General features: G+C 31.1%; 1 protein-coding gene across 2 annotated transcripts; it reads right to left on the bottom strand.

Moving 5' to 3' along the window:
• Nucleotides 1-14,856: 14,856 nt before the first annotated feature.
• LOC100784394 (transcription factor DICHOTOMA) lies at nt 14,857-17,903 on the bottom strand. 2 transcript variants are annotated; one of them, XM_003523972.5, is made up of 3 exons: nt 17,589-17,903; nt 16,023-17,340; nt 14,857-15,401 (listed from the first exon to the last, which is right to left on the bottom strand). In XM_003523972.5, exons 2-3 carry the CDS (start codon nt 17,130-17,132, stop codon nt 15,354-15,356), a joined length of 1,158 nt encoding a protein of 385 aa, XP_003524020.1. In that variant the 5' UTR covers nt 17,133-17,340; nt 17,589-17,903; the 3' UTR covers nt 14,857-15,353. The 2 variants fall into 2 exon arrangements, with proteins under 2 accessions (XP_003524020.1, XP_025984031.1); XM_026128246.2 differs by lacking the exon at nt 17,589-17,903 and having other exon boundaries at nt 16,023-17,407.
• Between the last annotated feature and the right edge of the window lie 5,434 nt (nt 17,904-23,337).

Below are 23,337 nucleotides of genomic sequence, written 5' to 3'. Positions count from 1 at the left end.
CAATTACGTTATTTTTAAAATTACTAATGCAAATTATTTTTTCAATTCCATTGGATACCTTACAAAGGTTTTGAGTCATTTCTGCCAGAAAATACATACAATCCAAAATATGGAGTGCTTGTGTAGCTTTAATTTGTTTTCCAGTGGTAGTATGACATCAAATTGATAAGGCCACGCTCTAATTTGGACTTGGTCAAGACATACCAAATCCACCGCATAATCTTGACAAAGTCCATCATACTGACATGAGAGGACATAGTGACACAAATTGGGCAAAGGAACATCAATGGTGGATTGCAATTTGGAAGGAAAGACGCAAATATATGTTAATCGGCCAACCAATTCTTGGAAAGATTGAACATATGAGTCACTACATGGATTGGTACCGAGCAAATTCAAAAATTTTCCAAAGACAGTTTGCAAATTATCTAAACGTTGCTGCTACATCTCGTTAAGCTCTAGACATGAAAACTGAACAACATTCTCCACAACAAAGTCCTCCAGTTGTTGCTAGCATGCATGATGAAGGACCACAACCACATGCTCAATCATACGAATTCATGCCACAAACTCATCATCAAGAAGATTATGAGTACAATTTGTAGCTCTTCATTGCCAATGGAGAACACTTTATAAGCAATCTCATGGGCACAGATCTTCAAACACCAGAGTCTACTTATGCGCACATGCAAAGTATGCCCATACCTTCATTTGCATCTTTTCACCAAAGTACTACACTGTATTTTTCTGATATAAATTGATTGAACATTCATTTCTTCGAGATGATTTCACCCCACGTTGCTTTTCCCCATACAATTTTGTTGGATCGAGTGGCCTCAGAATAATTAAGAACGGGGGGTTGAATTAATTATTCCTAAACCTTTACTAATTAAAAATTTACTCTTCTAAGGCTTTTACTATGTTGTTAAGAGAATAAGAAGTAGAAGAGAAACTTAACCAAAAGTAAAAGCGGAAATTAAAATGCACAGCGGAAATTAAAATGCACAGCGGAAATTAAAAGAGTAGGGAAGAAGGAGACAAACACACAAGAGTTTTTATACTGGTTCGGCAACAACCCGTGCCTACATCCAGTCCCCAAGCGACCTGCGGTCCTTGAGATTTCTTTTCCAACCTTGTAAAAATCCTTCTACAAGCAAAGATCCACAAGGGATGTACCCTCCCTTGTTCTCTTTGAACCTAGTGGATGTACCCTCCACTAGAACTGATCCACAAGAGATGTACTCTCTCTTGTTCTCAGTCAACAACCCAAGTAGATGTACCCTCTACTTGTACCACAAAGGATGTACCCTACAATGTGTTAAGACAAAGATCTCAAGCGGTTAAACCTTTGATACTTTGTGAATGGGGATACAAAAGAATTCTCAGGCGGTTAGTCCTTTGAAAACTTTTGTATAAGGGAAAGGGAAGAATCAAAAGAATTCTCAGACTATGTCGTTTTGAATTCTTTGACAAGGGAGAATGGAGACACAAAAGAATTCAGACGGTTAGTCCTTTGTTCTTTTGGAAAAGGGAGAAGAGAGACACAAAAAGAATTCAGGCGGTTAGTCCTTGGCGAATTCTTTTTGGCAAAGGGAGAAGGGAATGAAAAGAATGAATAGCACAAGTTTTCAAGGTTTGGAAAACCAGAAAACTTTGAAAAGCTTTTGCCAAAAGGAATAAAAAGAAGAAGTTCAAAGAGACTCAGAAAACAATGTGGAAAAAATTGCTTGTGTAAAGAATGAATTGGAAAAGATAGATGTATGAAATGCAAAACAAAGCATTGCTTTTATAGACTTTTTATGTCTGGTCAAGAGAACCATTAGAAGAGTTATGACCTTTAGAAAAACTTAAAACCAATTTGAAAAAGTCAAAAACTATTTGAAGAGTTACATCTTTTGATTTGTTCAGAAACTATCACTGGTAATCGATTACCAAATTAGTGTAATCGATTACACAAAGCTTTTATGTGAAAGGATGTGACTCTTCACATTTGAATTTGAATTTCAACGTTCAAAGGCACTGGTAATCGATTACCAAAACATTGTAATCGATTACAGCTTTTTGAAATCAATTGGAACGTTGTAAATTCATTTGAAAACTTTTTCAAATCCATTTTGCTACTGGTAATCGATTAGCAGAGAGTAAAAACTCTTTGGTAAACATGTTTTGAGAAAAATCCTTGTGCTACTCAGTTTTTGAAAAAACATTTTCATACTTATCTTGATTAAGCCTTCTCTTGATTCTTGAATCATGAGTCTTGAATCTTGATCTTGATTCTTGAAAGCTTGATCCTTGAATCTTGATTCTTGATTCTTGAAATCAACTTTCCTCTTGAATCTTGAAGTGTTCTTCAACTTTCCTCTTGAATCTTGTAGTGTTCTTGATTCTATCTTGAACATCTTGAACTCATTCTTTGATTGACCTTTGAGATTTTTGTCATCACCTTTGTCATCATCTTTGTTATCATCAAAACATCTTTGAATCAATCTTGATTCATCATGAAGCTTTGCTTCTACAAATTTAACCTCACATTACTTGTTTCGAGACGATGTGACTGCATAATGCTTTTTACGAGATGATTTGACTAAACACTATTTTTTTTTCGAATAGTGCAAACCAACCGTAATTAATTAAGACTCAATTTAAATTGTTTATATTTTCAGTGTGATCTCAACCATTAGTATGAGTCATGTGAAAATAGTAGATCGCCTAATATATATAGCAATAGAATCCTGTAGAGCTTCATCTTTTGTGCCAAAAAAGGAGTGGTCGAGATAACACTAGCAGTAATCAACCGCCCATAACACATTAACGTTAACAAGGTCATTATTCACCCATCAGGAATCCTGTAGAGCTTCATCTTTTGTGCCAAAAAAAAAAGTGGTCGAGATAGCACCTACAACAATTATTGGCCCATAATTGTGATATATCTTCCATTCAAAGTCCAACTCATTTATTTGTATAAATATGGGTAATGCATGGATGTAAAATTCAATATCTCATTATCTTCAAACCTTTTATTTTTTTCACAAAGTCTCATTCATCATGGATAATAATCCATAGGAGTTTCTCGACATTGATGACTCAGACCTCCCATCCTTTGTATGCCTTTCTAACCCAAATTTGTCATCCTACAATTCAACAACACTTATTCCTAGTTTTGTAGGGGTCATACAAGTTGTCATGATGAATTGATAATCTAGGGAGCCACTCCCAACTCAAGAATTCATAATTTGTGCCCGCCAAGTAACCCAATGTAAATTTAACAGGAATCCATGGTTATATGCTTTAGATTTCATTTGATCACAAGGTCAGCAATCGTAAAATATTTATTGTATTTGATACACCTAAACATTTAATTGATTGTTGAATTTGCATAATTGTAGGATTGACATACATCATGGGACACTGTTAGGATCCATTATACTTTTGATTGTGTACCTTTAACAATCTCAAAACTTATACACCCAATGGTTGTGGTGACATAAGAGTTACGTTCAAGGTAGTCAAGTTTAATTTGGTCTCTAACGATTACATTGCTATTTTTGGGATATTCATTCATGAGAGCTTTAATTTCTGGATCTTACGATGATGTCACTTTGCGGCGGACAATCATACAAGATAAAGATTTTGGCCAATATATAGATATTGGTTTTGTCTTAGTTCTGCAAGAGGTGAGTTTCTTACTCTTGTTAATTTCTTACTTTTTGTGTCATATAGAGTTTATTTTTTTATTGAACTGAATGATATATTATACAAGCGATTATGTTTTGTTCCTTTATTCCTCACTCCAAATGTTATTTGAATATTACGCTGCACAATGTTGTCAAGGTAATGTTTTTGCATTTCAGGTTACCAATAATTTTGGTATTCACAAATTTGCATTATATGCTCATGTGTTGTTAATATTTGACACAGGTGTTTCTGAAGGAAAATTGACCTCTTGTCAAGAATTATGTATTTTGTGCATGCAACATGTCATGAAGTGTGTTTCAGGAATGATTTTATCATATATGTTTGTTTTTTTATGATATTGATTATGTATGCTTTAAGAATTTTATGTGTAATCTTGTTTTATTTTATGGATTGTCATTTAAGTTCAATCGCAATGTCTTTTTAATAATAGTAGTAATTCCAGTTTACATTAAGTTTTACTATTTAATATGATATATCAACTCATAATTAACTAATTATATTATAAAAGGAGTTTACTAAGGATTTGGAAAATAAATATTAAGAAGGATCACACATCAGTAAAATTGTCTGGTTTCATTTAAGGACTAGTTTTCTTTTCAATACTATTCTATATTAATTCATATTTAAGTACTCATAATTTTACATCAATCATCAATGCAAACTATTAAAATTGAACATGTTTTATTTATTTAATTTGTTTAGGTAAAATAATTAAATCATTTAAATATATACATTTTTCATAAATATTTAACTAAATTATATTTATATTAAGTATTTAAATGTATGCATTTTTCTTAAATGCTATTCTAGATAAATTATATTTTTTATAAATTAATATATAATTTAGTAGAATAAAAAAATGAAAACAAAAAAGAAAATTTAAAAAAAAACTTGTAAGAAGAAATAAAAAACAATTTAAATAATAAAAAAACTAAAAGAAATAACAAAAAAAGGAAGAAAAAAAACTCAGTTCACATTATGAAATGAGTTAAAAAAAAAAACTTACGAAATGGGTTCACGAGGAATTGATTTCGTAAGGTGGCTTAGAAAAAAAAAAATAGACCTTATAAAATTGGATCTTGAAAAATCGATTTCATAACGTGCGAAAAACTACAGGTGAGGGGAACCGATTTCTCATCATGAATAATATTTTATATTATTGTTGTAAATATATTTTGAGTTGTATTATTTAAATAAATATTTCTTTTATTATTTGAGTGAAAAATTCTATATTTTTCATATAACTCGTGACATGTATAAAAAATTTATACGCAATATATATTTTTCATATATGTCAATTCATAAAATACATATTTATAATGTATTAATTAATATCTGATTAATAATTAACTGATCAGTAATTAATTTATTAACATAAATCTATTATATTAAATTTAAATTTGATTGTACCAATTATTATTATTATTATTATTATTATTATTATTATTATTATTATTATTATTATTATTATTATTATTATTATTATTATTATTACATAAAAAGAAAGTTTTGAGACAAATATAGGGGTAAGATTATCAGCACCAAAAAGATGGCCGTAGTACCGTCTCAGTGCAATAATTTACTTGCCCTGATAATGATATTTCTTTGAGCCTTTCCATCCCAAAAGGAACAAGTCATTTTCAATTCCACCAACACCAAGGACGCCACTGCTTTTCATTTTCAATATCATAACCTAACCCAACCCTACCCTTATCTTCATGTGTACGGTCCTCCAATCAATCAATGACAAAAGACGCTTTGGCATTATCCCTCCCCATTAGGGTTTCTGATACACTGTTCACTCCCTTTCCAGGCTAGGGCTTCTGGGCGTTGGTAGAGACAGCACAACACAGATCTGCACAATTTTATTCATATGATTTCTAGATCTGGCTATGCGTACACACTTTTATGCTTACTTTGCAGTAATTTGTTACTAATCAAAGTTTATGAAAAAGCCGGAAAACGGGGTTCGTTGGTTCAAGTTTGGAAGGTGATCCAGAATTTTAGACTGAAAGTGTTGTACAACTCATTTGGAACACTGAATAATAGTCTCAAAGATTGGGTAAAGTAGCTGGAAAACAGTGTATATCCCAATGTTAGCAGAGGGCAGGTTGGTGGGTTTTCTGTTTCTGGAATCATTCTATTCTCATGTTCTTCTCCATGAATAGTTTGGAGCCAAATTTTTTCTGCTGCTGTTAAAAGAATTATTTTTTTTCTGCCTCTCTCATTATGTTTTTTTTATTTGTTTTCATAACATTGATTTGAAATATTTATTAATTTTATCAGATAATTAATCTTATAAAAAATATAATTAAATAATTTTTAGTAAGATCTTACAAGCTCCAAATCTGAAAAGTTGCGTAAAGACTGAAAAATGATTTAAAGAGACTAAATTCAATTTCACTTGACCATCAAAATATTGGTGTCTCTTTCACCAATTGATTATATCATGCATGCCCTTAGGCTATAGATCTACGCATATATGAAGGGTACAGTATGTTACTATATATGTAGTCTGTGTTCTAGGGCATTCCGTAGATGTCCCTTTATTTTGTTTTCCTTGTCTTTTGGATTTAGAATCATAAATGTCTTTATTTGACTAGTCAGATTTTTATTTTTTTTTTTGAATGGCCTCTTGGGTTTGCTTCTGGATCCTGATTTTGGGGTACACACAATGTCATACATTGCTTTCTCCCTTTTTTCTTGTTCTGGAACACGATCACATGTTTTTGATTGAAAAGTGGAAGCAGTGTTAGAAAATGTCATGAGAAATAACACGGCTCTGAAGGCAGCCCTGGGAGTTTTCTCCTTTTTGAAGCTTCTTGCGGCGGAGGGAGACAAAGAGCCTGAGAATTTGGGTAAAGAATAACAGAAATTGATGTTACCAAACTGAAATAGTAATGTTTTTTATTTTTTTATTTTTATGATATCAAAATGAAATAATTGTTGAAAACTATAGTTTGATTCCCTATGTCTCTATAGTAGAAAGAAAAGTGGGGTTGGCGTTTTTTGGACAGAGAGGAATCTACATATTTGTGCCAATAATACTTTCTTTTGTCCCAACAGATGGCTCCGCTGCTTGAAATTTCTGAATTAGGTGTCATGGGATATGAACAGTAAGTACACCGGTTTCCCTAATATGCTTTATCTCCTTTTTATTTTCTTATTTATTCTTCTTCTTTTCTAGAGTTTTATTATAAGTTTTCCATTAAACATGACAAACAAATGGAGAGAGAGAGAGAGAATTCTGAATATTGGAGAGTGGAGACCAATAACCCGGTGCCACCTCCCCCATAAACCGGTTCCACCTCCCCCATGTGCTTGTATTAATAAGTTACAACATTCATCATATTTTTCATTCTTTTCAACCTTTCTGAATTAGGTGTCATTGGACCACTACAAATTAATGTTATTTGTGGGTAAAGGATGATATATTGCTCAAACACAAAATCTGAACTCGTAGACATATACTGTATATTCTAAGGCTCATTTTATTTTCTGAATTGCGGGTGAAGTGATAGGATATCCTCCATCATTTGATGTTTTGATTAAAGTCTGTGCTAATAATAACATTCTTGGTTTTACTTTAATCTGTTCGGACCGGAACTTCATTGTTTCGTAGGGAATTGCGAATAATGTACTATTCAAACGAGAATATTTTTATGAGTTATATCAGGACTGTTTCTTTACATGGCATATTTTTACTGTTTTTTTCTTTTTTCTTTTTTAATTTTTAATCTATATTTTTGAAATTGAATCTCAATATTTTTAAATAATTACTAATATTTAAAAATAAATTTATAACAAAATATAAATTATTTATCATAAATCTAAAACATAACCTTTATGTTAGAAAATATTTATTTATTATAACAGTTTATATATGTAAAATTATTATTTTATAGATTTAACTATATAAAATAAATATTTATTCTGCATATTACACAATATAAAATACTAATTCAAATTGATAAGAATAATACTAGGTTAGGGTTCCTCAGTTTTTATGTGAGATGACCAAATACTAGTTTTGGGTGATTATCGCCAATCCACATCAATGTTCCATATTTTGTTTTTGTGCGTGTTTTTTGGTTAGATAAATTAAGTTACATATGCTTTGAAACCAGTTTTAGAATTATGCTAACAAATGAAAAATAAAATTCAAAAGTCCCATCCTTCGAGTGTAATCAAATATGAGAAAAGACTTTTTTTTCACTTCAAAATTTTACATTTTTCTAACATGTTTACGAATATAGGAGAAGACATGTATCCCATGTATGTATAAATATACGATACGTGTGTAAAATTTTATAGTGTAACAAAAAGAAAGTGTTCATCAATATATCTATAACAATATATAAAGACTCAAGGAGAATATCTTCTTGTGAACACTTTGACTTTGTTAAAGACTATTTTATAGTTCAGTTGTTCTCAAAATTATCCACTAGTTTCTTACACTTTTCTTTTTGTATTTATCCATTTACTCCCTCTTCCTCTTTTATTTTATAAAAAAGTATAAATCATAGCATAATATAAACGCACACACAGGAAAAATGAATTTTTTTAAAAAAAAAGCAAAATGAAGAAAGAAAAAACAAACAGGGTTGAAAGTACAGTAAAGTACTATCTTATTATGTTGCAAGATTTGATCATATAATCACGTTTCTCCAACTTTTACCGTGTTGTGCTACTGTAATCTTTTCCCCCCAAATCTTAATTGTATTTAGTTTTTTTTTTTAACTGAATTGTATTTTATTTAGTTTCTATACTTTAGTTTAGGTGCATTTACTTCTCGTGCTTTTTTAACTATTCAAATTAAGGGTCTCATTTCAAAGCAATATCTAATAATCAATAATGAACATAACAGGTGTTATATACGACTTTTCCTTGCTGCTTGAGGTTTCATATACGACTGATTTGTACCATTAAAATTGCATGGGAAGAAAATCTATTTTTCCAGAAGTAACTTTTGGTGTAGTTATTCTGTTTAATAATCTACTATTGAATATTTTAATATCATTTCAATAATCATATACGCTAGATAACTAAACAAATTAGATATGTTAAGTATATACTGGTACTTACATTTTAAAAAATGTTATCTATCAGGTTCAAATTATTTAATAAATTATTAAATATATTTTAAAAATATAGACTTGGTTTATCCAACAAGAAATTTTAATTTAATTAAAAAATAAAGTTATTGAAATTTAATATCTAAAATAAGTATTGAAACATATATCAATTTCTATTGAAATTGGTTGACTATGTGTATCTTTTTACCAATATTTTTAGCAATCATCCAGCTACAATATTTATTTTATTATTTTAACATTACACTTCAATATGTTTTAATAATAATAATAATAATAATAATAATAATAGTAATAAATGACATATTTATTTTATTTTATTTTTATTATTTTTATATTACACTGTTTATTTTAACCACTATTATATGCATTATTTATTTTATTAATTAAATTTTATACTCAAGATACTTGAACTACTACTTTAATCAACGTGATAAAGGTATAAGTTTAATTAAGTGTATGTTATTTTTATTTTATTTTAAGCTTGGTTGGAACTATTTCAAAAAATAGTATAAGACTAGTAATACAATAGACTATGAAAATAATATAATAAATAAAAATAAAATTTTATTAAAATAATTAATCTATAAATAAATATTACAATAATAGTTAAATAAAAACTAAAATTATAAACAATGTTCTGAAAATCAGAACAGTCGGCCGGACGAAAAACTAGTGAATCAATCAAATGTTTGGTTCAAATAAACTACAAAAATGACCTTGAGAAAATACTAGTTTTTTTTTTGTTGGAGAGAGAAAAAATACTAGTTAAAGAACCAAAAAATATGTAAAAAAAATAGTAAAAAACGGTTCACAATGGGTAAATGAAAAATATTTAATACACTATCTTTTGACTTTTTTGTAAAAAGTAAAAAATTAATCAGCTAAAGAGTGTCATTTTATTTTTAATATTGTTAATGTTAATCAATATTGTGGATTATTAATGACACTTAGACCTAAGTGTTATAATATATTTTATATGATTTTTTTGTGTTGTTTAATTTTAGTTTATAGTGTTTTAAATTTATGGTGTTATGTTTCTCTCATATTATTTGATGAATTATTATTATTATTATTATTATTTCAATCACGATTTGACTATTGAACCTTGAATTAATAACTAATTAACTAGTTCAATGGTTGATCTAATTTAAAATTAAATGATTATAAATATCTCAAAACTATTTTTATTAACAAAAATAAATTTATATAAAAATATCTTATAAACATGTCTATTTTTTTTTGCCAATTTATATATATATATATATATATATGAATAACCAACAATTTAATAAGTTAATTTAACCGCTTTTAACATTCAAAATTACCAAATAGTTTTTTAACTTCTAAATATATATTTGCTTAGTTTCAAACTAGCCTTTTAATTACTTTTGCTACGTGAAATTATTTCAACTTAAATATAATCTTTTATTTGAATCTTAAGAATACAATTGTGTTAGATGCTCTAAGGGAGGATTTTTTTCACGTATGATAAAATTATTCAACTTGAGTATAATTGTCTCCTTGTACTTGGAGGATGCTTATGATTTCTATAAAAAAAATTACTTTTGCCATGTTGACATTTATTTTCATTTTCTCTAGGATAAAATGTACCAAATTACTTTTTTTTTTTTTAAAAAAAAATCCCGTGTTGGTACAAAATATAATGTTAGTAGATTAAATTTCAAGGGATGAGGGAAATGATGGGCTAGAGAGGAAAAGCTTCTCAGCTCAAAAAATACTTACAAAAATATTTACATTTATCTCATCCAAAAAACAAGTTGGGGCTTGAATCTATAACATGTTAGATGTGATTGAGTGGATATCAACTTTTTGATTCTAGAGGAATTATGTCATTAACACTCTTTAAATTATTGAGTAATTTTTTTTAAAAAGTTACAAAATTTAGCGAGTTTCACTTCTAAAAACTTCTAAATTAAGAGAGAAAATTACTTAAAAATAAGAAATATGTCTTGCGAAATTTTTTTATTTCCCATAAATTTAAGCCAATAAAGTGTTAGAGAATTTGGTTAGCATTTCTTTTATTGTAATCATAGTCAACAAAGAAACACTCTCAAATATTCTTAGCTATTCGCTAAAATTTATTAGAAATGACAGATGTCTCTCTCCCTCTCTCTTAGATATCACATATATAAGAGATGAAAATAGGGGCAAAGCAAGCATGAATAGTAACCCTCCTTCACTAGTCCCGTTGAATGAAAATAGGCTACCCTTAGGCGGATATCCATGGATTATATAAATATTCATGGGTATCACGTAACATGAATTTTTATTAAAAAGTAAAAATTTATAAAGAAAATAAAATATATAATTAAACAAACAGATTTTAAAATATATATTTATACTAAAAATGAGATACTGATCTCGTTTAATTGTTTTATTGAGTGTATTTGGACATAAAAAAATCAATGATTATTGAAGTATAACAAGGATGACAAATTGCTTTTCTTATGTTTGATAGGACTATGACTCCAAATGCAGGTCAGACATCTAGTTAGACTAATTAATGAGAGTATCTAAATTAGTGGTCTGAACATATACTTAACCTAAGTCAAGTTATAAGCAGGTAGTACGTTTTTCTCCAATTCTATGCTTCTTACAAACATTATATATCAAATCAATGATCATTTGAAAAAAAATCAATGATCTCCATTTTTCTTGTCATTCAAAGGATATCAATTTAGCTTTTGAATGATGGAGAGTGATATCAAATCAATGATCATTTAAAAAAAATTAACTCCAATTTAATCTATCATAGTAGAAAACATGATATCATGCAGTCTTTCAAATCATAGAAAGTGAATATTGATTTGGCCCCTTATAATAATATAAAAGGATGATTTTCATGTCACAGGTATGATTAAGAGATTATAATTGTCATGCATCTTGCAAAGACCTAAGTGATGTCAACTCAACCTTCTAGGAACTAAAATGAATGTTCACAATAAAAGATGTAGGGCTTGGTGGGTGGACATCTCTTGTGCATGATATATTCTGATCTTCTTCCTTACTAGCTCATAACTTCAACCTTTTTCAGTGATATTTTGAGACATTCCTCTTTTTCTTTGTATGTTTAGTTAGTGTTTCAAACTTTCAGGGCTAGACATGATTTCAATATTCAACTACTGTTACTTACGCCTATAATCACTTCAATACAAAAGCTATCATGATTTAGTAACTCATAAATGTTCACTTAAAGGATGAATAGAAGTATACATGATCTCTTTTACTCAATATTTTTAATTTTTAATCTTATCAAAATACAAACTTAATCTAGCTTTACCCTGCAAAAATTCAAACATCACAACATTACTGATATGTTTTTTTTTTCGTTTTCAGGTTCTGATTAAAGAAAACTTATGACCCCAAAAGAAGGTAAACTAGATAGAGGCCACCCTACACAAGAGATAACAGAAAGAGAAAAAGAAAAGGAGATAAGTGCTATCACTAACAAGCTAAGAGTATAGGTACCTAACTGAATTACAGAAAACAGAGAAAAGGAAAATCACCATTGATCAATCAGTTGTCAGATTTCTCTTTCGGTGCATGGTAATTAATTATGACAACTTTGCCCATTTCGTCTAAATGAATTCCGGAGGGCTATATCTAAAAGGGAAAGCTGCTGGTTTCAAAATTAATGTGTAGAACAGAAAAAAACAAGGACAATACACTGTATTAATTAAGTATATTTTAAGTGCTATAGTAACACTGTCTTTCAATTGAAATTAATTAAATTTTATCATTAATAATTCGCACAATATAATAAAGGTTAACATGAAAAGTTTGATGCTATTTATTCAGGTAAATTTCTAACTTTGACCAAAGAATAATACCACAAGTAACCAAGATAGTGTACCCGAGTTTTCTTCGAAAACAACATTATGATAAGTTTTACTAGTGCCCAAAACATCAAACTTGTTTGTTGAGTAAAGACAATTCACTGAAATTTGAAAGATGAAGATATTGGAATTTTCAGTTTTAGTAAATTAACGTGCAACCCTTAAGATTTTATTAGGTTATAGTCTAAAACATGTCGTAAGGTTTGCATTCCAATATTCCCGAGAAAGCATCTGGCTAGCTTATATAACTACTTAACAGTGGTTTACTCTAAGAGTAAATTCAGCAATACAGCCATGAATAAGTTAAACAATAAACATGTCATAGTACTGTATTTGGAAAGAACTTGTTAAGCATCTTTTCTTAATCTTGCAGTATATACATACTTCAGTAAAGAAATTATTTTAGGTCTAAGAATTTTTTACTCTTTTCCTATAACCTAAATGCTTCAATGTGCTTGCAACAAGCCTTCATATGTAATATGTTGCCCATATTGCACTATTTGCAAGCCTTTGCCCGGATAAAGTCTAATGCTTCATCTATGTAAGTGAGTCATGCGAGGATTCTAACTTTGATCACTAAGAATTTTGTGACTAATAATTAGGAAACATGTCTTTGCTAAACCTATTCTTAATTAGCCTACATTTCTTGTGTGCACACATATATTTCATAGTTTGCTTTACAATTTCTTTTAGATGAAGTACATGTATGTCATCCTTTTCCTTTTCTAAAAAGGACAAAATTGTAACTTAAATTGTCTGTGATTTCAAAAACAAACATGTTATGCAGCTGACTTCTCACATGTTACTCTTACTTTAATCCCTTGGTAAGATTTGTCTTTCTTTTACAATTTTCTGTCTTTACTAATAGCTTTCAATCACGTGTATTTCTTCTTGCTAGCTGAAAGGAGATATACAGATGAAAACAGACATCAGCCAATTGAGCAATAAATAAACCTATGGGAAGAGTGTTTTGTTTGAAAAGTTAGCCAGCAAAAAGAAATATATTATGCTTTGTTAAGAAAGTGTTATCTCGTTAGAAAACTTTTCTCATCATAAAAATATTTTTTTTTAAGCCGAAAAAAATATTTTTAAAGTTGTAATTTACATCTTAGAATAACCAAATCATCATCTAATAAAAGAATTTATACAATCTATGAATTAGTACATCAACAAGAGAAGGAGATAAGTTTGAGTAATTTTAATCCAAGAACCAAGATAAAGACCTACACTTAATTAAGTCCAACAGCTAGCCTAAATAAATCAAAAGAGTCTTGTCAGTATACAGTAGCATAACACAATATTGCAAGGATTTGATAACCACATGCATGTCGTATATATATACCAGTTGACCAGCTTGTTTTTAGCTCTTTTGTGTCTTAGAAGAAATATTTGAAGTGACACAATATTCATTTTCACATGATTGTCCCTACCGGCCGGCCAAGCAATGAATATGAATATATTCTTCAATATGAATTTGAATTTGACATGTCTAAAGTAATTAGGAAATTCACGCACTTTAAACGACAACAAACTAAAAAATTGTTAAAATTTTAAGGACAAATTATTTTAACAGAAATTGTCATAAACTACATGCGTTATTAAGTTTTCTTCATTATATTGAGAAACTGGGTGGCTTACTTCCAATTTTATTTCTAAAATTTTGATCACAAAATTATTGTTTTTATTGTAATTAGTCTTAAAATCTCTCTCTCCCTCTCTCTCCCTCTTTATATATATTACACTTACACTTTTTTTCTTTCTTTGTCTTATTAGTCTCCAATTCTGACGTTTCAATTTAGAAACTTGATATTCATACACTATTTTATATTTTCAGAAATGATAACAATATTTATTGATGAGTGAAATTTTATTAAAAGTAATAAGGGCTCACACTTTGTTTAATGAGTTATATATATTCATCATTATGTAACTTTCAATAAATTTAACCAATAGAAAATGTATATAAAAAGTGTGTTCAAGAATATCCTATAACATTATTCATTAAATATATTTTAGTTTTAAGTAATTTCCTTTAACATGTTTAGTTACATCCTTATATTCCTTAATATTTTCTAACGAGCAGATAATACTATGTTGAATATTCAAATGACGAAGTCAATTTTAAGCTTGAATTTGAAGGAAATGTGTGGATCACCCAAGTGTCTATTCAGTCACGTCTATAAAGATAAGTATAACACATTGGAATACACTGGGGATGCTACCCACAGACAATCTAAAATATACATCTGAGAAGTGACCCAATATTATCCGATTCCTATTGGACTTATTTTAAAATAATGAAATGTGTCAATACCATCACAAAGAAGACAAAAAAATATGTAAATGCATTTGAAACATCTTCACTAAAATGTTCCAAGTGGTATAATGAATGCATTAACCCAGGTTGAGATAAAAAAAAATGTAATTAGTTATTTTTCTTAATTAAAAGCATGAATAAGGCCGTTATAGATACTATTGAATTTGTACCATGTCACTGAGTAGTAAGTACGTAGCCAGGATCAGAGCAGAAACATGGAAAAGGAAACGTGGTATAGAGATGAAAATAGAACCGTTTTATATATTGATTTTTTACCAGATTCGTAGAAGTGGAAAGTACCTTACTCCGTTAAATTTCTGAAAGGAAAGTAAACAAATACATATCAGGCTCGCGCATTTCTGTTGTCACATCAAAGATGTGATTGTTTTAGGTCTCCCACGGCTTTCCTAAGGACTGAAATTCTGCAAATTGGTGCTGCAAAAATTTCATTGACTAGTCAGCAGAATGTTATATATTGATGCAATTTGAGCATTCACTTTGCATATATAAAATATTAACAATGTTTTAAGATAGTTATCAAAATTGATTTTGATTCTGAAAATCATGGTAAAAAATATTTAAAAAGTGGCAACAGATATTTATTATTTTGACTTTTAACATGAAATTGGAATAAATTATATAAAAAAAATTGAATCTAATTCAAAGAACTATAAGAGGTATGATTTGTTAAATATTATATGGGAATAATGGGATTAAGATGAATTGTTTAGAGATGGTTCTTGGTTAAAAAATAAGGCTACTTGTTTGTTTGACTGGATGTGGTGGGTTAATCCCTTCACTTGTATTTTCTGGTTTGTGTATCCTTTAGTTTAGATATTGATTATTCAACAAAAAAAAGTTTAGATATTGATTCTGTTAATAATATTTATGTGTATGGGCTTGATTACTTCTTATATTCTTAATATAATAATAATAATAATATTCCTTTCCCTCAATTTTAAAAAATGACTAAACATTATCGTGAATGCAGCAGCATTACATTTATTTAATAATTTGAAGGAAGTTATAATCTACCAGACACTAATAGAAACTTACATCTTGAGAGAATCCAGAGTTATTGAAAATCAAGGAGGGGCTCCATTTGCTCAAAACAACCAAAGAATCATCATCATCATCATTATGCTCCTTTACTGCACGGTAGCTTTGTTCTTTAGCCTCAGTAGCAATCACGTCCAAGGAAGAAGGATGCACATCAACACTGTGACTTGTCTTGGCACCAGATTCTTGATCTCCGGTTTCAAAGGGGTTCGAAGAACCCAATTGGATCAGATCCTGATTTGTTTCCTCTCCACATTGCTTTGATTCTTCAGCTAGAACTCCACGGCTTCTCATCTTTTCTCTTGTCCTCTCTCTTGCTCTTTCCCTTGCCCTTTCCCTACACTCTTTTGCAAGAGGGTCAAATGCACTGATCTTTCTAGAGTTTTTGACCCTTCTCTTTACAACTTTTTCCACCTTCTCTTGTTGTTGTTGTTGTTGTTGTTCTTGATCTCGACTTACTACAACCTCATCAAGACTAGACACACCTTCTTCACATTCCGAACTAGCACTGCTACAACTTTGATGATGATGATCATTCTTCTTCTTCTCTTTCACTAAACGGTTGATTTCTACTTTTGCTTGGTTCAATAACCACTCCACGGTCTTGCTTGCTTTGTCAAAGTTCAGCATATCTTGAAGGCCGAAAAACCTCTTTGCAACTTCAAGGGAAAGTCTCATTCTCCGATCCCTCAACCCTCTTGCGGTGTTGATCTTGCTGTGCCTGTCTCTCTTGCCAGGTCTTTTTCTTTGGATCTGGTCACTCTTTTTAACAAAAGGATCCATGGTGGTGATAACTGCCGGTTGAGGCACGGGGTCTTTGGGGAGAGATTGATGGTGAAACTGAAGGAGAAAATCGTGGTGTTGTTCGAGCAAAATTTGATTTTGAGTGTCTTCAAAGGGAGAAGAAGGAAAGTGGAAAAAGGACAAAGGAGTAGGAGAAGGAACGAGGTCACAGTTGTTGTTGTTGTCTTGTTTTGATGTTGGGTTGCTTTCAGAGTCAATGGGAGAAAAGGGCCTGCTATTGTAGTAGTAAAATGCTGGGTCATAACAGGAAATTGGGTCATTGCCATTGTGAGAGGGAAACGTATCTGAACTTTGAGATTGCATATTATTGCACCAAATATAACCCTACTTTACTACTACCCTCGTTGGAGGTGCAGAGTTATAGATATTATAGGACTATTAAGAAAAAGATTGAGAACGATGTGTAGTACTTCACTTATTCACCCTCCCTCTACTATTGAACAACAGCATATATCATCGATCTATTTCAGCCTTTTCATTGCGTTTTAGATTTTACTTTCTTTCTTTCTCCCTGCAAACAAAATCCAACAATTAATTTGAGATATACTTTGTGTTTAGTAGAGAGTGATTGAGGTAGACAGGGTTTAACTAATGATGCAACATGTGTGTGTTTGTGTTCGAGTGTGTGTGTGAGAGAGAGTGAGAGTGACCATAGTGTAATTGTACAATTGGCAATTCATCACGCTAGTACTACAGATTGAGAAAGACAGCACAAACAGTAAATTCATTACAGGGAGAGAAAGAGAGTGAAAAGGGAACCTGAGTGAGCAGTAAAGAAAGATAGCTAGATGTGATGTGGTGTGGTGTAAGAGATAAAGAATCCGAGAAGGGCAATTTATTGTAGACAAAGAAGGAAAAAGCATCTTTTTACTTTTTTTTATTTTTTCGTAATCTTTGCTTTTTTTGGAGAAAAAAAAAGTGAAGGTATTTAGCATATGATATGCAATGTAAGAAATGAGTGGATAGAAGAAGTTTAAAGTTGTAGCACTTCACGTGGTGCGCAGGTGCGAGTTGACAGGGAACTAAAGCCAACTAACAAACCTCCACGCCCGTCCCTTATACTACCCCTCATCACATCACTCATCACGTCCCTTATACTACCCCTCATCAGGTTTCATTTGCTATATACTCTACCAAAGCCTCCTATTGACATTGCATGACTAAATTTTCATGCTTTGTCCCCACAGAATAGTGCCGATGGAGAAGGGGTTTCACATGCCATCTCACTTTTTTTTTTTTTTTAAGATTCACACAATTTCAGTACACCTTTAACCGTGATACATCAACACTCTAATAGTTTAGATATTAACATGTATAAATTAATTAATTAGATCTTATAATAAAAATTGGGAGAGTACTTATTACATGATTTTTTTTTCTAGGTGTATATTAGTATATGGGGTGTTCAAGAAATAATTCTCATTATATATTTTAAAAAAATCATATTTATTCATGAAAAATGTTATATGAATACTCAATGTGTTATTTAACACCTAGAGAACGAGAGAAAAAAAAAGAAAATATTGGTATGATAAAATTTATGATGTCACAAGAAAAGAGAGATGGAAAGAAATGAGTGGTGTTAGAAAAGTAGGTATTTGTATATCATTACTCATGATAGGAAATGTTTCTTGAACACCATTTTTCTCTATTATTTTTTCTCTCTCTTGGTGTATATCAGTATTCTATTCGTCCCTAATTTTAAGATTCTTTCAATTAATTCACGTTTTTTAAGAAAAATAGTTAATTATATTAAATCTATCAATTAATTATGTGTATTATCATTCCAAAATTACCCTTTATTATCTCTCTATCCACTTAATTGTTTCTCATTAATGTTTAAAGAAAGAATAATTAAGAGTATGTAGGGAAAAAAGAATTAATGCATCTATAAATTAAAAAAAAAACTTACAAAAAAGGACAAACAAATTTTCAAAAAGAGTTTTATAATTATGATCAAAGAAAGTATATGGGGTGTTCAAGAAACAATTCCCATTATATATTTAAAAAAATTCATATTGTTTTATGAAAAATATTACATGAACACCCGTTATGTTATTTAATACCTAGAGAGAGGGAGAAAAAAGAGAAAAATATAGGTACGATAAGATTTATGATGTAATAGAAAAAGAGAGATAAAAATAAATGAGAAGTATTAAAGAGGTGTTGAAAATAATGAAATGTGTTTGTGTATTATTACTCTTTGTTTATAAAATAATGATATATGAAGATCTCATTATTTTAAACATCTCATTACTATCTTTTATTCTTTTTATTTTCTCTTCTTATCACATCATTTTTTCTCTTTCTCACTATTGTCGCAACCTAGCCTACGATGGGACGGCAAAACCAAAACAGATAAGCCAAAGCGTCCGTCTCCAAGGGAGAAAACGAGTAGAGTCGCCACCAACATTTATTCGAGAAAAACATTAGAAAACCCAAAAAGAGGTCTACACATTTTGAAAATAAGGGTTCAGGAGTTGTTTACGCATAGGAAAGATATTAGCACCCCTCGCACCCGTCACAAAAGACGGCAACCTTTAATCGAGTCTGCGTAACATAACTTTAAAATTATGTATTTTCCCCTTTTATATTTTTATATTTTTTTTTGGGTCGACAAGGGGGTTGCCCTTGCTCCTACATATCCTCAAGTGCGATAATGAATTCAGACTTACGCAGTTCTTTAAGTCTGAATGTTTGTGTGTTAAATTGATTTTATGTTTTTGGAAGATTCATTTTAATTGCGAACACAGAACAAGAAACGAAGTAAGGAATGATCGTGGTCGCGATTCGGTAGCGTCTCGGCCTCATTTCCTCTTCTTTCTTCTTCTTCTTTTTCTCTTCTCTCAATTCCCTCACCTTGTCTACCTTGGAACCCCTTCTTAACCCCTTCTTACTCCTGAAGTAACTGGCTCGCCCAGGCGAGCTGGTCCCTTCACCCTAGGCGAGCTAAGGTCTAGGAAACTCAATGAAAAGACCCTTTTGCCCCCCCTTTTTTTGGTATTTTTCGCATTCTTGATCAAAATACTGAATGATCATCTATTTCGCATTGTAACTAGCATTCAACACCGTTAGTCAACTAGCAAGGATCAAAAGATCAACGAACGATAATCCCGGGATAAAATTAGGGTATGACAGTTACCCCTCTTTACTTATCTTTTATTGGAAATAAAAGGGAAGTAAAGATAAGGACACTAGTTTCGTTCGAGCGACCTTGCTATTTGACCGGGCAACTGGCGAAAACCAAGGAAGTGAAACCGAAAAAACAAAAAGACATTGAAGTCTTATAAAATGTAAAATGGAGGACATTGAAATCCTGTAGAGTAGAAGACATTTGAAGTTTTTTTTTCCAAATCATAGAAATAGAGGACGTTGAGTCCTAAGAATCATAAAGACAAGGAAATTGAGTCCAATAAAAGACAGAAGACGTTGAAGTCTTATAAAGTGTAAAAGATAGAAGACATTGAAGTCTTGTAAAATGTAAAAGGCAAAAGACATTGAAGTCTTGTAAATGTAAATGAAGACATTGTAGTCTTTTAAAAGCGTAAATGACGGAAGACATTGAAGTCTTTGAAATATAAATGAAGACATTGTAGTCTTTTGAAAGCGTAAATGACTGAAGACATTGAAGTCTTTGAAATGTAAATGAAGACATTGTAGTCTTTTGAAAGCATAAATAACTAAAGACATTGAAGTCTTTGTGTCGTACCCTAATTTCGTCCGGGGATACTTGCGGTCGGCTTTTGAACCTTGTTTGCTCCCTTCGGGACCCTCAAAATGAACATTGTTGCGTAATCCGTAAAGTTTCGCAACATTCTAGAAGTCAAAACAAGCATTGTTGCGTAATCCATAAAGTTTCACAACATTCCAGAAGTCAAAACAAGCATTGTTGCGTAATCCGTAAAGTTTTGCAAAATTTCAGAGGTCAAAACAAGCATTGTTGCATAATCCGTAAAGTTTCGTGATGTTTCGGAAGGAAGACAAGTATTGTTGCATAATCCGTAAAGTTTTGCAACATTTTGGAAAGAAATCGATAAAAAAAAACTCAGAAGAGGGGTGTATTTAGTAAAAAGGGGTGTAAATAGTAATTTGGCCCACTTAGGCCATCCTGAATCTTCCAAAAAAGGGCGGTGGCTTCTGGTGGAAGCAAACCAGCTCGCCTGGGCAAGCTGAGCGATAACCACCTCCCCATTTTCTCCTATAAATAGGGGAAGGGGGGCAGAGTAGATGGGTGCAGCCCTTCTGGTATTGAGGAATCACTCAAAATTAGTGAGAAAAATTGCTTTCGTGAAGAAAATCCAAGATGAGGCACTTCCGAGACGTTTCCCTAAGCGATTCTGTGGAAATTCTTCATCGTTCTTCGTCCGTTCTTCATCGTTCTTCGGTCTTCAACCGGTAAGTTCCCGAAATCGAATCTTTCAATTCATTCTATGTACCCTTAGTGGTCCCTACTTGTTTTATGTACTTTCACTTTCATTTTGTTTACTTTCCATACCTTTTTCTTGTTCATTTTTAACGAGCTTTAACCGTATTTAAGCCGTTTTCTCGCCTAATAAATGATAAAATGAATCCCAACTGATCATCTGTGTTGTAATCTCGTTTAATCACCGTTAAAATAAAATCCAACTGATCGTTCACGCTGTAACCTCGGTTAAATAAAAAAAAGGCAAAATAATAATAAAATAATCAAAATATCTTTGAATAAAATAATAAAAAAAAATCAATCGGACATTTTTTTTCTTTGAAAGTTTCTTTGAATGAATTGACTAATAACCGAAGTGAAACTAAGGCTAAAATCAACTCACAAATCAAGCTTTGTCCGCAAAAGTCACTCAAAACCGTTTTAAGGTCCAACGCCTTAAAAATGGTCCTCTTTGCTTTTAATGGTTAAAATGGATCATTCAAAGCATAAAATCAATACATAACTTTATCACTTTTTCAAGAACTACATAGGTCTGAGTTCCTCATCGCAATTGAGGATACATAGGAGCAAAAGTCCCGCTTTTGTCGATCACACCTGTTGGATCGAGTGACCTCAGAATAATTAAGAAGGGGGGGGGGTTGAATTAATTATTCCCAAACCTTTACTAATTAAAAAACTACTCTTCTAAGGCTTTTACTAAGTTGTTAAGAGAATAAATAGTAGAAGAGAAACTTAACAGAAAGTAAAAGCGGAAATTAAATGTACAACGGAAATTAAAAGAGTAGGGAAGAAAGAGACAAACACACAAGAGTTTTTATATTGGTTCGGCAACAACCCGTGCCTACATCCAGTCCCCAAGCGACCTGTGGTCCTTGAGATTTCTTTCAACCTTGTAAAAATCCTTTTACAAGAAAAGATCCACAAGGGATGTACCCTCCTTTGTTCTCTTTGAAACCCTAGTGGATGTACCCTCCACTAGAACTGATCCACAAGAGATGTACCCTCTCTTGTTCTCAGTCAAACCCAAGTAGATGTACCCTCTACTTGTGCCACAAGGGATGTACCCTCCAATGTGTTAAGACAAAGATCTCAAGCGGTTAAACCTTTCATACTTTGTGAATGGGGATACAAAAGAATTCTCAGGCAGTTAGTCCTTTGAACACTTTTGTATAAGGGAAAGGGAAGAATCAAAAGAATTCTCAGACTGTGTCGTTTTGAATTCTTTGACAAGGGAGAAGGGAGACACAAAAGAATTCAGGCGGTTAGTCCTTTGTTCTTTTGGAAAAGGGAGAAGAGAGACACAAAAAGAATTCAGGCGGTTAGTCCTTGGCGAATTCTTTTTGGCAAAGGGAGAAGAGATGAAAAGAATGAATAGCACAAGTTTTCAAGATTTAGAAAACCAGAAAACTTTGGAAAGCTTTTGGCACAAAGAAGAAGAAGAAGTTCAAAGAGATTCAAGGCTTGTAAATGATTTTATAAGATTGATTGGAAAAGTATATTGAGAAGCAAATCAAAGCCTTGCTTTTATAGACTCTTCATGTCTGGTCAAGAGAACCATTTAGAAGAGTTATGACTTTTAGAAAAACTTAAAACCAATTTGAAAAAGTCAAAAACCATTTGAAGAGTTACATCTTTTGATTTATTCAGAAACAATCACTGGTAATCGATTACCAAATTAGTGTAATCGATTACACAAAGCTTTTATGTGAAAGGATGTGACTCTTCACTTTTGAATTTGAATTTCAACGTTCAAAGGCACTGGTAATCGATTACAACTTTTTGAAATCAATTGGAACTATGTAAATTCATTTGAAAAATTTTTCAAATTCATTTTGCTACTGGTAATCGATTACAACAATATGGTAATTGATTACCAGAGAGTAAAAACTCTTTGGTAAACATGTTTTGAGAAAAATCCATGTGCTACTCAGTTTTTGAAAAAACCTTTTCATACTTATCTTGATTATGCCTTTTCTTGATTCTTGAATCTTGAGTCTTGAATCTTGATCTCTTGAATCTTGATTCTTGATTCTTGAAATAACTTTCCTCTTGAATCTTGAAGTGTTCTTGATTCTATCTTGAATA

This window comes from Glycine max, chromosome 4, assembly GCF_000004515.6.
Source record: "Glycine max cultivar Williams 82 chromosome 4, Glycine_max_v4.0, whole genome shotgun sequence".
NCBI lineage: Eukaryota > Viridiplantae > Streptophyta > Magnoliopsida > Fabales > Fabaceae > Glycine > Glycine max.
This window is presented reverse-complemented; position numbering and strand designations above follow the sequence as displayed.